The following is a 15,180-nucleotide window of genomic DNA, read 5'->3' as shown; positions in this document are numbered from 1 at the left end:
AGCACTGCCCACCCCCCCCCACCACCACACAGACCATGATTTCAGAACAGAAGTAAAGAAGGGTACACTTTTTCAAGACAAACTTTTGTGTAGATCTTTATAACATAGAATAGTTTGTTATCACATCAATATCAGATAGCATCCAGAAAAAAACAATTATTAGCAAATCCTCTGAATAGACCCATAAGATTGAGATTTGTGGTTTTCTTCTAGGGTCTGCCTGGCCCTGCAGGTACAGCTGGTGAAGCTGGCAAACCAGGAGAAAGGGTGAGTAAAACAAGGGATAGTAGGCTTACCAAAACTTGGAACTCCCCTCTCCCCCATAGTGAATGCCAAGGGCAATGCAATTATAATAGGCAAAAAGAAACTTCCTATTTCATATGTTAATGATAGTGTTCTACTTAACGTTGGTACTTTGGAGAGAATAAACCCAGTTTCTCGTTGGAATAACAACTCCTTTGTTTTAAAGACTGAATGAAACACTGCATTATGAAAGGAAAATATATCAGTGAACATTACGTTTAATAGCCTCTTTGTATTGTTCTTGGTAATGTTAACATGCAAATTATTTCCTTTCCCATAGTGAGAAAGTAAATGCACTGCTTTTCCATCAAACTAGACCCTGAAAAATTGCGTTTAATGTTTTTCTTGGCATTCAGACATGACACTGCTAGCCACAATCAGGGCAGGAGTTCTGAGTCATTTTCTCTGGTAATTGTGATGAATGTGCCTCAATTCAGTTACATTCTGTGGCCTGGTCTCCTTTGTCAACAGTGGGGCACATTAAGGAGACAGCTGGTCAGTAATAAAGGAGATACACTTGGGTATACAATTAACTAGGTAATGTGCAGAATATGATCATTTCTATTAAGAAAGCAGTCTGTTATATACCTAAAAATAGGCAATGTCTGATATTGTTCATCATTATTTATCATATTATCAAATGAGTTTGTTTTGTCATTTTTTAAAGTAATACACTAAGTAATGGAAACTTAAATTTTCAGATACCAGGTTCTAGCATAAAAATATCTTTGATATCAATGGAATTCTCACTTTTTGTATCTGTCCATATACAACTGAAAATTCTCTTGTTCCTAATAGCCCTGTACTTTTATACACCCAGGGAGCTAGAGCCTAGCTGGCTTTGTTTGGTTATTTTGAAACTTACCTAAATATCATAATCATAAGTGGGTTTCAAGAACATATATACATTTCATGATTTCTATATCATGTTCTGCCTAGGGTCTCCCTGGTGAATTTGGTCTCCCTGGTCCCGCTGGTCCAAGAGTAAGTGTTATTTAATTTACTTTCATAAACTTCGGGCAATGTGTTTTTAAAACAAGTGGTGCTTTCTCTTAAAAGCTATTGATGACCTTGCAACAAGTTCCTGACACTCTCCTGTAGTCAAACATAATCTGTAGAGAACATATGATTTCTTAATTGAAAGATTTTTTAAAATTTACTCATATTTCTTAGCCAAAAACTACAGTTATAAGAAACATAAATGAGCTAATACATATATCATATTCAGTAACTTATATAGACAAGTATGATATATTTATGAAAGTGGCTCAACCTGAGCCAAGGAAAAGTAATATCCTACTAAGATTTAAAATCAGTGTTTGCAATGTGCATTGATGTTTAAAGTCTAAAGCTGAAATCATGAATCTGCTCTTATAAAAAAGATTTAGTTTGTCTGTGGTCATTAGAATAACTGGAATGATGAGTTTGCCCCTCAAGTATCCTGTTACATGGTTAGTTACTGTATATCTAGGAGGCCCAAACAAATTTAGTATCATAGAACCATAATTATAACAAGGGCCTTTGAAACAGTTGCAACGTGGACTACATACATGTTAAATACTTTGCCCGTGGAATACCCGTCATGGTGACGCTGACATGTAATCGGGACAGATTATCTCAGACAGGCGGGTAGATTGATACACACATGCAGACACACACACGTGTATATCCTGTTAAATATTATGACTGTTACATCACTATTGCATAAGATTATAAAAAGGGAGGGTACCTATGAGAATATCTAATCCTATCTACACCTAGCGTTTCTATTCTCCTAAAACGACAGTCTTACCCTATGAATACCATGCATAACTGGCATTTATCTTTACCTATGGATCTATTACAATAAAGCCACAAAAAAATGAATTCCAAGGTTAAATATTATACTCTAGAAGAAAAACATTCTGGAGTTGTAGCCACAGAACATTAAAGCTGAATGAGACTTGAGAGATGATCTCATCCCATCCGTTCATTTTGCTAGTAGAGAAATTAAGGAAAAACAGTGATTTGTTGATGGCAGGAGCAGGATTCAAAAGCTTGACAAGCATGAACTCTGATGTGTAAAATGGTATCTCTGAAAGCGATGAGGAGTGCAACACTCTAATTTCTCTCTCTTCTTTTACAGGGGGAGCGTGGGCCCCCTGGGGAAAGTGGTGCTGCTGGTCCTTCTGGTCCTATTGGAAGCCGAGGTCCTTCTGGACCCCCTGGGCCCGATGGAAACAAGGTAAAATTTTCTGTCCGTTATTGCTGCTTTGGCCCACTATTCCTCTAGAGTAACTAGATCGTTTACAATAGGAAATGAATTATTTTTCAGATTTTTTTATTTCCTACTCTGTGATGACTCCATCACAGTAAATGACAGTCTGATTCCAGTGGACCTGAATTATTCCAAAAGAAGGAAAGTCCCAGTGTTCTACGGACATAAATGAATTAGTATGGCTTTTTACTCTTGTGTCATCACACTGTTTATACTTTGATTTTAATCGAGACACGTCACATACATTTGGACACTATTTTTAAGAACAAGGTTTCACCTTCTCACCGTCCTACTTCAGAGAGTAAAATTTCCAAAGGTAGTCTAAATTCTAATAATAAGAGAGGTAGAAACTAACTGGACAATATATTCATCCCCAAAACATAAGCCTGACAACTTGAGTTTCAAAATAGAATCTGGTTTACATTTTAAAATAGGTGAAATGACACATTCCTGAAAAACAGATTACTTTAACCACAATAAAGAGAAGGCAATTCCTACTACTCCTGCATCTTAGCTTTCAGGGGAAAGAAAAATGCAAAGATTAGCTGTAAAAAGCTATTTTGGTAGGTGGAAGGATATTAGGAAAAAAAATAAAAAGCTAAGAGGGAGAGAGGAAACAAGAAAGAAAACACGGTCCAGAGGATGGTACTCTCAAAGAGTTTTCTCTTAGAAGTTAGTCAATAGGTCTGAAGTATGTGGAATTGTAGGGTTTTTATATAAAGTGGAAGCTATAGTCCCCACTCTTGAGATTAAAATGTAAACATCTCCCCATTTGACAAGGTTTCTCTCCGTATTTCCTGTGTGGGCTGAGAGACTTATCCTTGAAAAAGGTTTGGGGGCAAACATTTTTCACTGTGCGCCTCCCATTGTCCGGGCCTCTTCTTTTCCGCCTGAAGAGCACCGCGAGCAGGTTATAGAAAACTCCCGGCCGCCCACTCCCACTTCTCTTCTCTTCAGCCACGGTGTCATTAATAGCATCTCCCTCCATTACAGTCTCCCTGCTTCTCAATAGCCCTCCTTTGTGTCTCTAAGCAGGCAAGAATGCCAGCTATTAAATGTTTAAATTGGAATCCTTCAAGAGTTCGAGTCTTCATTTTCTTCTTTTGCCGCTGACATAATTGATTTCACGTGTGTTTGATTCCAGGGTGAGCCTGGTGTGCTTGGTGCTCCGGGCACCGCGGGTCCATCTGGTCCCGGCGGACTCCCAGGAGAGAGGGGTGCTGCCGGCATACCTGGAGGCAAGGGAGAAAAGGTACCCTCTCACTGTGGGACCTTAACACGTGTTGTTGAGGAACTCTAGCAAAGCAGGCCGCACAGGGCTGCCCAGTTTCTTTTACAGTTCTTGGTAGGTGGTCTGGTAGCATTTGGATATCTATCCCTGCACATTTCCCTCTGCCACCTAGCACCTACGCATTTCTAAACTCACTAATCTGGCAAAATTCCTTGCTACCATGGAATTTCACGCAAACAGATGGTGTTGAGTAATACATGAGGCTCATTTTCATGCCACTAACAATAATGCCTCATCCTGCCCTAATTAATGGGAAGAAGCTATATTGAACAGCTGTCAGCCGTGCTGCTGCATTAGTTATGCCGTAAGAAGGATCAGGCACCGAAGCCCATTGTGATGTTGCCTTGTAATTCCGTCCACATGAATTTGTACCTTGCTTGATTATGCCGCAGGAGAGGGTATGGAAATTAGAAAAGAATATTTAACGATAATCTGGAGAGGGCCCTGAATTATTTTTTCCCTAATTTTTTTTTTCCTCATTCAGCATCCTAGAGAAGAGTAGGGACTCATGACATTACTGAATGTTAAATGACTGAAGGTGTATAGGATTTTCTGTAAAACCACTGCAGATTCATTTTGATTCAAAAAGTTGGCCGGAAAACCAAAAGTGGCTCTTGCTTTATACTTTCAGGGTGAAACTGGTCTCAGAGGTGACGTTGGTAACCCAGGCAGAGATGGTGCCCGTGTGAGTAGAATTCTGTTTGTTTGTACTTAGACTGTTGTTTTTACACTTCACTAGATTTGAGTTGAGCAGCTTTCCAAAACGGAGCTGACAAAAGAAGGATCCAGATTTAGTAAACAGCTTCCTTCCCTTCCTGGATCTATGACTAGTAGGATCACTTAACATGTTCCAAAAGAAAGATTCAACAGAACTTATCTCTTTGAAAATCATAACCTGAGTAATTTTCTACCTTCCTCAGTGTTAACTATACTGAGTACAATCTATAAACCAAAAACTCTAGGTAGGTTTAATAGAACTTTAAGTGATTGTTTATTATAGGACTTTGGGAAAAAAAAAAAAAACAGTAACTTACATTTTAAGAAGCCAGAACCTCTAACAAGGCCCCATTTATTCAAATGTGTGTCCTAAGAATTGATCACTCAAAGAGCAGCCCCAGTGATTAGCTGTTCATGCCAGCCGTTAGCTGAGATGCCGACGATCCTGGCACGAACGTATAATCATCCAGCCTAGAGCGTTGGCAGCATGACTCTTCAGGCCATCGGCTACCTGGGTTCTTCTTCAAACTTCCCTCAGAGCTGATAACTCACTCCGGCACATTGAAAATAGTCCTTTCTCTGAATCCCACAGTCCTGGAGGTTTCAAACAAGGCTACTCATTTGCTGCTCTCCAGGGAATTTGACAAGAGCAGAGTTCAGATCTCCCCAATTCCTAACCTGCCCTTGACTTCCACACGTCCGTCACCTTGATCACTGGGGTACATTCCTCCCGAGAGCCGCTTCTAATAGTTTTGATCATTAGAACTGAAGTGCAATCAAAAGCTTTCTCAGCGTCCACCCCGAGTGTGCAGTGACAGCATTCGGTCATGGTCTAAGCTCAGGGAGGGGGGATAGGAGGGGTCACTTTTGATGGCCTGGGGGTGTAATTAATAAGACTCGCTTCCTTTTGGTGCTAGGGCGCTCCTGGTGCCGTAGGTGCCCCTGGTCCTGCTGGAGCCACTGGTGACCGGGTAAGCATGCATTTTCACGAGTCACAGCTCTCGGAGCCAATAGCAGCATCCACAGTGTCCTGCCTGCCCTCACCCCAGAGAGCCCCCACAATTCATTTTTATGGCTTGGTATAAAGCCTACTTATTTAAAAACCTATCTGTTGTGATGGGGCTGTAGGAAACAAATGCTGTGTGTTTAAAGTTCTCTTTCCCTTCCTATAGACGTGCCAGCTATCTGATCTATACTTTCATCCCTATCATTTGTTTTAAAGACTTTCCCTGTTGCCCATTAACAATATCCTAATGCACTGAGCCTCCTCAAAGCCTTCAATTGTAAAAAATCAATAAAATACATAGTGTGCCCATTTCACATCGAACAGTCCACTTAAAATAGACCTTATTTATTGTACTGCACGGATTGCAGCACATAGATCAGCTCTGGGTCCATCTAAAAATTAAAATGTCCTCCTCCTCATATTGTGGGCACGGATTTATAGTGTTTTTGCAAGTGTATGACCAATACCACTTCAACCCCAAAAATGAATACATTAAGCACAGTAAGAATCCATTTTATTTTACTCCCGGAGGTGCGCATTAGTTTCCTCTTCTGACACAACTGCAAGTTCTGACAGGAGTGCAGTGTCTACCAGAGGTCCCTCTCCCCACCTCCTCTGTGAGCATCGATGTGAAGCCTGTTGACAGACTCCTCTTTGGTCCCATTATAGGGTGAAGCCGGTCCTGCCGGTCCTGCTGGTCCTGCTGGTCCTCGAGGTAGCCCTGTAAGTGGAAACCTGGGTCATCTGGGACACTCACAACTTTTAGACCTTAACGAATCGAAGATCGCTGTGACATTCTTAAATCCCTCTCCCACCTAGGGTGAACGTGGTGAGGTCGGTCCCGCTGGCCCCAATGGATTTGCGGGTCCCGCTGTGAGTATCCTATGATGCAGGCTAATCTGAAAACATGCCAGGCTAGCAAGGAGAGTGAGCTGGAACACCTGACCACAACTCTTCCTCTCTAACAGGGTGCTGCTGGTCAACCTGGTGCTAAAGGAGAGAGAGGAACCAAAGGGCCCAAGGGTGAAAATGGTCCTGTTGGTCCCACAGGCCCCGTCGGATCTGCTGGCCCATCTGTAAGTTGAATTCACTGGTGGTCAACACGGCCTGTGTCCGTTACCCATGAAATCTTACAGTTCAACATAGATCAATCAAGTGCCTGCTATATACCAGGAACAGATTAGATAGAAGGTGATTTAAGAAATAAGAATTAACATTTGCATTCCACTTTATAATTTGTAAATGTTTCATAAACGTTGTCTCATCTTACTTCTTCGGTAACCCAGTGAGGGTGGTCACACTGAAGTAAGAACATTTATTTTATGACACAGATAATCATTTTTAATTTCTGGATTGGCCTCTAATGGACATGGGAATGATACCTTTGAAGAAAAAAGCAACATTTCTAAGAACTGTCTTGTGATTTGACCCCATGTATTTTTTTGTTTCCATTTAGGGTCCAAATGGTCCCCCTGGTCCTGCTGGAAGTCGTGGTGATGGTGGCCCCCCTGTGAGTATTTACAATGGACTCTGATAACATGTCTTTCTTTAGACTCTATGAAAAAAAAAAAAAACCTGAAAGTTTGGAGATTTTTGGTTACTCTGAACTATAATGAGACTCTTGAGATCCCAGTTAACTTTTTTCAGAGAAATTCTGATATTGAAGTTACTGTTAGATCATGGGATATTAACTTAATCCCAACTGGAACTCAGTGCAGTGGATGTTGCTACCACCACACCTGAGGTAATAACCAAAGTGAACCCCAGGTTGTTGAACTGTGAAACGGATACAAATAATTTTTCTGGTACCCCCTAGCCTTTTGCTGATGCCCCCCTTCTCCTGCCTGACCATGCCCTTTCTCTTGGCGCCCAGCGCTGTTACACTGACTCCTTCAGGACCCGGGCCTCCCTAGGAATGAACTGCACTGACTCCTTCCTGCTCTCATTGGACAGCAATTAATACTCTTGGTCTTTCGTTGTTCCTTCCTCTGGAAACAAAAGTACCGCTCCAGTGTCCATTTCCTTCGCACGCAGCCAGGTGGTTAAGATTGTTAAGATTGTGGTATACACACCAAAGTGTAATAACGGCATGTGTCTTATCTGCTTGTTCTTACAACCGTCAGGTTATATGTTAACATTTCAAAAAGGACCATCAGAGCCTTAATGCAAAATAGGGGTGTTGCAACGGGGGCATGCTGGTCAGAGAGGTGCAGAGCTGGAGGGTCTTCGGGGTCCTTGTTCAATCATACCCCATATGAGGCTGCCACTACCTACCTACTCCTTGGTCCATCCTCGGTCACATGTATTGAGGATTGGCTAGCGGAGAAATTTCCATCTTACCCAAATCCCTAGAGTTGGTATTGATTGTGGAATTTTAATGTGCTTCGTTCTTAGGGTGCTACTGGTTTCCCTGGTGCTGCTGGACGAACTGGTCCTCCTGGGCCCTCTGTAAGTAAATCACTTCAAAATATGTCATTTAGTCTAGCCAAAAGGCCTTGCCTCTAGTAGGAAACTGGTAAGAAACTCTCTGGAAACATGCTACTAATATTTTGCTATTACTTTCCTGGTCTGAAATCAGTTTTCCTGAACCATTAAGGCAAAATCATCACAAATTATATTTTATAAGATCAGCTTAAAAGGCTTTTATTCATGTGAACACAAGTCCCCTTTTAGGGGCATGGTCTCTTCGTTAAAAATAAAAAACAGAACAGTTTTAGTCACATATCAGATATTTCAATATCTAATTACCCTTTATGGCCAACATTCTGCCTCCATTGTTAAGGTATAATTGTTCCTGAATTTAAAGGTGGTTTGGCCTCTAATTTAATTCTGATTCAGACTCTCCTGTCAGGACTCAAGAGAATTTAATTAATTACTAAGGATTAAGTCTTCCGGTTAAGGTTTCAAGGAAAAAAAATAGCAAAGATGTTGATTTCTTGGAATCCTTTTACAGGTTCATAACAGAAAAGTCTTCATTCCCTATAGGCATTTAATTAAACCTAGTTGAGAGCATATGTGATTCCTCAATTATGAACAAAATGCCAGTATTGGCTTTCTTCAAAAAGAAAGCAGCAGACTCCTCCCAAACCCGAAGTCCCATTCATTTATGACTAACTCTTGTCACCGTCCACAGCTCTGATTCCAAAACGCCAGGGGCCTGGTAGCACAACATTGCTTCTCCTCACAGACATTTGCCATAGCCTCGACCTCAGTGAGTTACTTTATTACAGCCTCAGGAGGAGGGAGGAAGGTGACAGCGCTTCCACAGGCCCCCAGATGGCCAGGATGCCATTTTGTTGCTTCACACTGTTTGCATCTTCATCTCTAGAACCTCAGCTGCTCTCTCCCAGGTCTGTGATGATTAACAGAGAATAAATGACTCTGTCATTTGCTCACAGGGTATCACCGGCCCTCCTGGTCCCCCTGGTGCTGCTGGTAAAGAAGGACTCCGTGGGCCTCGGGGTGACCAAGGTCCAGTTGGCCGAACGGGAGAAACAGGTGCACATGGTCCCCCTGGCTTTGCCGGCGAGAAGGGTCCCTCTGGAGAGCCTGGTACCGCTGTAAGTGACTTCAAGCTCCTCTCTCGTAAAACCGTGTATTGAATTACAATAAAGCCTTTACACGGATCTTCAAGTGGCACATATTTGTTGATAAGTATTGCAGGCTCTCACGTAGAGCTCGGGGGAGCCAGGAAATCTGTCCAGCACATACTGGGGTGTCAGAGCTTCGGCAGTTGCTTAGAAGGCACTAGACGGGGATGACAGTAAATGAAGGAACTCACTGTTTATCAGAGTGGCACCTTACTGGTCCTGGGATTAGAACAGAATCCCACCGCCGTGGTCATCCTATTGTAAACCAATCCGGCTCAGTTTTTTACCAGTCTCTTAAACATGCATTGTCCAGTGTCACCGTTACTCTGAAATGTGCCTTTACTGGACCGGGTTCAGTTAGAGGCCAAGGTCAAAACTGGCTTCTTGGCATAGATTCTATAAAAACTCTATTGCACCCACCCCACATGGCTTCCTCAATCTCAATCCCATACTTTTCACTGTTGTTCCATTGATCTCAAGGAGGAACCAGGTACAAAGAGATACACTTACCAAACTGTAAACTCCCTGTCATCACTGGAGAAAAGATACCCAAGGATATGTGTTCCTACTAGGAGGTCACTAGCCTTTTTCTGAACTGAGGATAGCTTATTCTCACAATCCTCAAGCCAACCTGTATCATCACCTTAGGGCTCACCAGTGATGGTATTTTTCCTCTTGTTCAGGGCCCTCCTGGCACCGCAGGTCCTCAAGGTCTCCTTGGTGCTCCTGGCATTCTGGGTCTCCCAGGCTCTCGAGGTGAACGTGGTCTACCAGGTGTTTCTGGATCTGTGGTAAGTGTTTGACACCATTCTTCTTCTCATTAACATAATAAAAGATTTTAAAAGCTGCCACTTCAGATGTGACAGATTGATCACTGAATAACTCCACTTAAGATTTTTTATTCATGGCATTTTCTTTATACAGATCACATGTCACTTATCTACGAAGCTTTAATACCACCTTAGACACATGCTATAAAGATACAGCTTAACATTATGCAGAATGATTTTTGTTCTTTTTACCTGCTTCAGAACTGTATGAGCTCTCACTGCAGTTACTCCTCTGCAGTATGAAACGCTGGCATCATTTATCCTGTAGAAGAATATGCAACTCTGGAAGTTCTGAATCATTCCATTAACTCTTACACATGCCGGCAACTAGGAATCCTCTCCACAAACTCTCTCAACTTTATGAATTCATTTCATTTGGGAGATCAGATGCAGCTAGGCTCACCTAGTACAGAGCGATGTTCCAAAATTACATAAAGCTGACCATCTGAGTGTGTAGGACCTGGGACGAGGGCGAGCGTAACGCCGAGGGGTGCTTCTTGCCATTCTGTGGCCCATTCCCTCTCACTGCACTTTCTCTTTGCAAACTGGACTCTCCTAGCGGGGCTTGTGTTGGGAGGGTGAGATCTGCACTCAGTCCAATGAGAGGAATGTTTCGCCTTCCCCGCGTCTAGGGGGAACCCGGACCTCTCGGCATCTCTGGTCCACCTGGGGCTCGTGGTCCCCCCGGAGCTGTGGGTGCCCCTGGAGTCAACGGCGCTCCTGGTGAAGCTGGTCGTGATGTGAGTCTAACACGTGGTCTGTATAAGCAAACCCAGCTGTGTTCCATTGTGTGCAACTTGTTCCAAGTCTCTGAACGAGATGGTCTGTTTCCCCATGATATCTTGTGTCCTGACCACTCCTGCTATTGAAAATATGAAAAATTACTTGGGCTGGGGGGATGGCTCTTTACATAGTATACTTCAGAGTTGGCCAAAATAGTAAAAACGCCTCTAAGAAAACTAAGCTGGCAAATTCTAACTGGCATGTTTGACGATCTGCCTGGGGGTTCACTGTTGAGTCCTGGGAGGGATAAAGACAGAGAAGCTGAACTATAGGGGCTGGCGAGGTGAAGAGCCTCACTGGGCGCCTTACTTGCTGTGGTATCTTCACAGGGCAACCCTGGGAACGATGGTCCCCCAGGCCGCGATGGTCAACCTGGACACAAGGTCAGCACCCCTCTTTGTCTTTCTCCAATTTAAAAGTGACTAAAATCCAAGCCAGCTGGATGCTCAACTTCACTTTGCCTTTGGTAGGGAGAGCGCGGTTACCCTGGCAACATTGGACCCGTTGGCGCTGTGGGTGCACCTGGTCCTCATGGCCCTGTGGGTCCCACTGGCAAACATGGAAACCGTGGTGAACCTGTAAGTTTGTAAATACCAGTCCCTTAGTGCTGTCCTCACTCTGCCCTCCCCACAGTCGGCAACTGTGCGGGCTTGGAGGGGGAGGAGCTTGGGCTCGGCTGACAAGTTTGGTTTTGCTTCTCCAATTTGCAGGGTCCTGCTGGTGCTGTGGGTCCCGTCGGAGCTGTTGGTCCAAGAGGTCCTAGTGTACGTACATGGTGACGATTTCTTCACAAATTAACATTTAAGGAAACTCAGTCCAGACTGTCCATGAAGAAAATAAATAATATACAAGCTAGACTTCCTATTTTTTAAAAAATTCAGTCCATGTTGCGAATTGCTACAAATAGCTTCTAAGTCTCTTCTATTTCAAATCTCTTCTGCCTGTTGGTATTAAATAATCACAAAAATCTAGCCGCTTAACGGAGGCTCAACTAAAGAAGATTAGGGGAATAGAAGGGTGTAACACCCACGTGGCTTTTTAACCTTTGCATGTCTTGAGTTAGCTCTGTAAACAGATAAAGCAATATTTGTGGGGAAGTGAGTGTCATTTTCAAAAGAAGGTAAATGCCCTGTCTGTCCTCCTTTTTCTTTACAGGGCCCACAAGGTGTTCGAGGTGATAAGGGAGAGCCTGGTGACAAGGGGCCCAGAGGTCTTCCTGGCTTAAAGGGACACAATGGGCTGCAAGGTCTTCCTGGTCTTGCTGTAAGTAAAGTGTAGACATCCCGCATGTATACGGATCTTAAATGATCTTCCTCAAATTTTCACTGCTCTTACTCTAAAATGAATGACATCATATTCACTTCCCATTCTCTGGCTGATTCCATCTCACAGAGATAATGCTATTTCATCCCAACACAAAAAGGTGAGGGTTAAGGGAGATCAAAATATACATATATTAAAATCTCCTGGCAACAATGTCCTTCAACCCCACTTAAAACAAATATAATTAGAGGAATGACTAATATTGCACTGCTGAAATAGCTTGTAGAAAAAAATATAATTGAATATAATAGACATAATGGGAGAAAAGAGCCCCATTTTACATTTTCAATTTTCTCAATCCAGAGTCCATTGAAACTAAAGAAGTTTTCCATTCAATTAAAAAAAAAAATCTGTCAACATGTGTTCTGAAAGTGTGATTTTTCCTGTCCTCTCTTTCAAGGGTCAACATGGCGATCAAGGTGCACCTGGCTCTGTGGGTCCTGCCGGTCCTAGGGTAGGTCAACCTAAGAGACCTTGGTCTCTGAAATCGAGCTTATGGCAGGGAGGGAGTCCCAGAGCTCTGCTTCCTTATGGGGTTTTCACTGACTCACTCAGACTTGGTGTCCTTCCCTAGGGTCCTGCTGGTCCTTCTGGCCCCGCTGGCAAAGACGGTCGCATTGGACATCCTGGTACAGTCGGACCTGCTGGCGTCCGTGGCTCTCAGGGGAGCCAAGGTCCTGCTGTAAGTATCATTCTGGGCAATAATAAAGAAAATCACAGACCTGAGGAATATTCTCTTCAGACTAACCCAAGACGGCTGTGACAACGCATTTAAGTAGTCCCCTACTTCCGTGTTAGTTCTAAAACATGTAAAGATTGTATGGAAGGAGCTATTTCAGCCCATCCCTGCAAGTATGCCTGGGATTGAATTATTCTTTTCTACTTCCTAGAAAAAGCTTGTGTGTGACACTCAACTGAAAATCTGCTGTCATTGATGTCTCTCACTGTGACCAAATATAAAATCTCCTCCTTCTCGCTCTCACCTTTGCAGGGTCCTCCTGGTCCCCCTGGTCCTCCTGGCCCTCCTGGCCCAAGTGGTGGTGGCTATGACTTTGGTTATGAAGGGGACTTCTACAGGGCTGACCAGCCTCGCTCACCACCTTCTCTCAGACCCAAGGATTATGAAGTTGATGCTACTCTGAAATCCCTCAACAACCAGATCGAGACCCTTCTTACTCCTGAAGGCTCTAGGAAGAACCCAGCTCGCACATGCCGTGACTTGAGACTCAGCCACCCCGAGTGGAGCAGTGGTAAGTCATCAGGATGTCCAAGCCGGACCAGCCCTTCTCACGAGCTGGCTGACATTTAGGATGAAAAAGTTTGGGGTAAAAATTGCATTATGTGGAATCATACCTAATGAATAAGCATTTTCTTCTCCCAGCCAGCACCCAGTCTCAAGCTTCTCAATATATATTTTTGCCTTTTTTTGTGCTGATATACTCTGATTTGGCTTTTCATGGAGGAGAGGAGGAACTAATCTTGAAAATAGCCATCCTCTTTCTATTAAATGTGCAGTAGACAATGTTACTTATGGGAATCAAAATCTTTGTCTAGTAATTATTAGAACCTATGCTCCACTCAAGGAGAGGTTTTGTGAGCTGGGTCTTGTTTTTGTTTGTTTTTAAAGGTTACTACTGGATTGACCCTAACCAAGGATGCACTATGGATGCCATCAAAGTACACTGTGATTTCTCCACTGGTGAAACGTGCATCCGGGCTCAACCTGAGAACATCCCAGCCAAGAACTGGTACAGAAATTCCAAGGTCAAGAAGCACATCTGGTTAGGAGAAACTATCAATGGTGGTACCCAGGTGAGGAATCCTACAAACATTCCTTCTCCTACTAAATAATATTAAGATCATTTCAATGGTCTGCATTTTAATCCTCTACCAAAATGGTATTATTAAAAAGAACGTGCTCTTTTTCTACCAAAATGGCATTATTAAAAAGAACGAGTTGCAGTTCTATCCTGGACTGCACATTAAAGATGGAGTGATTGGACATATCCATACAATCTAAAGTTATTATTCAAATTTGACTTAACTGATAACCACTGGAGAAACTGACTAGTGCCATTTAGCGTGAGGAAGTGCTGGCCAGCACACAGCCCTGTGCCCGTGCATATGTATTCTCAGGACATGTGCTTTTCTGAATTTTTAATCAAATCTCTTCACCAAGTTTATTGAATGCCTACTGGTGGGAATCACAGAAAAATGAAAGAGGTCTGACTCTCTGTCTCTGCACTCTTATTCTAAAGAAGAAACATACATATAAAGGCTTATCTAAAACAAGTACCTTTTTGAGATGATCTTGCCTCAGCCTGGTAGTTCCTATATGGCTTCTAGGTCTCTCGTATTGCGCAGGCAAGTGAATTGAGTTTCCTATAAAAGTACCTTCTTCCTAAGGTTCAGATCTGAGTCCATCATTCCTCCCTAGACCAGCCTTATTTTTTTCCCTTTTTTGACTCTTACTATTTGAGTTCCTCTCCACTTAACTAGCATTTCTATCTTATTCTCTGTAGTTTGAATATAATGTTGAAGGAGTAACCACCAAGGAAATGGCCACTCAACTCGCCTTCATGCGCCTGCTGGCCAACCATGCCTCTCAGAACATCACCTACCACTGCAAGAACAGCATTGCCTACATGGACGAGGAGACTGGCAACCTGAACAAGGCTGTCATTCTGCAAGGCTCCAATGATGTTGAACTGGTTGCCGAGGGCAACAGCAGGTTCACCTACAGCGTTCTTGTGGACGGCTGCTCTGTAAGTAATCGTGACATACGGGGAAGGGAGGGTTGGAGTTCTAGCTTAGACCACTGAATGAACAGGTGAAGGAGAGACCTACCTTATTCAGTCTATTTTCATAAATGTATTTATTTAAATTCAGATGGCAAATCCGGAGGATTCTTATCAGCTCTTGCCTTCGGAGAAATTCTCTGAAATGCTGAAATATATACATTAGCTTTTTTTCTTTAAACATGTGTTTGTTAAATGATGATGTCTGCCCATAACTTAAAATTACTTGAGGTTAAAAGGTCCCGAGGTATAATTTATAGCTATATGTACGTTATTCGACTT

At 42.9% G+C, this 15,180-nt stretch overlaps 1 protein-coding gene and 1 long non-coding RNA gene across 2 annotated transcripts in view; one reads left to right on the top strand and one right to left on the bottom strand.

Annotated features, from left to right (window-relative positions):
• The window catches only part of COL1A2 (collagen type I alpha 2 chain), a 34,968-nt gene that overhangs the window by 18,937 nt on the left and 851 nt on the right, over positions 1 to 15,180 (top strand). Inside the window, exons 29-51 of the mRNA XM_008686254.2 lie at positions 214 to 267; positions 1,243 to 1,287; positions 2,429 to 2,527; positions 3,705 to 3,812; positions 4,483 to 4,536; positions 5,486 to 5,539; positions 6,244 to 6,297; positions 6,394 to 6,447; positions 6,543 to 6,650; positions 7,031 to 7,084; positions 7,969 to 8,022; positions 8,973 to 9,134; positions 9,848 to 9,955; positions 10,627 to 10,734; positions 11,107 to 11,160; positions 11,248 to 11,355; positions 11,488 to 11,541; positions 11,933 to 12,040; positions 12,501 to 12,554; positions 12,675 to 12,782; positions 13,092 to 13,350; positions 13,728 to 13,912; positions 14,623 to 14,865. Coding sequence (XP_008684476.1) covers positions 214 to 267; positions 1,243 to 1,287; positions 2,429 to 2,527; positions 3,705 to 3,812; positions 4,483 to 4,536; positions 5,486 to 5,539; positions 6,244 to 6,297; positions 6,394 to 6,447; positions 6,543 to 6,650; positions 7,031 to 7,084; positions 7,969 to 8,022; positions 8,973 to 9,134; positions 9,848 to 9,955; positions 10,627 to 10,734; positions 11,107 to 11,160; positions 11,248 to 11,355; positions 11,488 to 11,541; positions 11,933 to 12,040; positions 12,501 to 12,554; positions 12,675 to 12,782; positions 13,092 to 13,350; positions 13,728 to 13,912; positions 14,623 to 14,865 — 2,289 coding nt within the window. The remainder of the gene's footprint in view (positions 1 to 213; positions 268 to 1,242; positions 1,288 to 2,428; positions 2,528 to 3,704; positions 3,813 to 4,482; positions 4,537 to 5,485; positions 5,540 to 6,243; positions 6,298 to 6,393; positions 6,448 to 6,542; positions 6,651 to 7,030; positions 7,085 to 7,968; positions 8,023 to 8,972; positions 9,135 to 9,847; positions 9,956 to 10,626; positions 10,735 to 11,106; positions 11,161 to 11,247; positions 11,356 to 11,487; positions 11,542 to 11,932; positions 12,041 to 12,500; positions 12,555 to 12,674; positions 12,783 to 13,091; positions 13,351 to 13,727; positions 13,913 to 14,622; positions 14,866 to 15,180) is intronic.
• On the bottom strand, positions 10,048 to 10,620 carry LOC121105844. The gene is made up of 2 exons (XR_005838597.1): positions 10,398 to 10,620; positions 10,048 to 10,256 (listed from the first exon to the last, which is right to left on the bottom strand). It is a non-coding gene; the product is annotated as an uncharacterized LOC121105844 (long non-coding RNA).

This window comes from Ursus maritimus, unplaced genomic scaffold (assembly GCF_017311325.1).
Source record: "Ursus maritimus isolate PB19 unplaced genomic scaffold, ASM1731132v1 scaffold_3, whole genome shotgun sequence".
Taxonomy (NCBI): domain Eukaryota; kingdom Metazoa; phylum Chordata; class Mammalia; order Carnivora; family Ursidae; genus Ursus; species Ursus maritimus.
The sequence above is the reverse complement of the archived record's forward strand: the minus strand, read 5'-3'. Positions and strand labels throughout refer to the sequence as shown.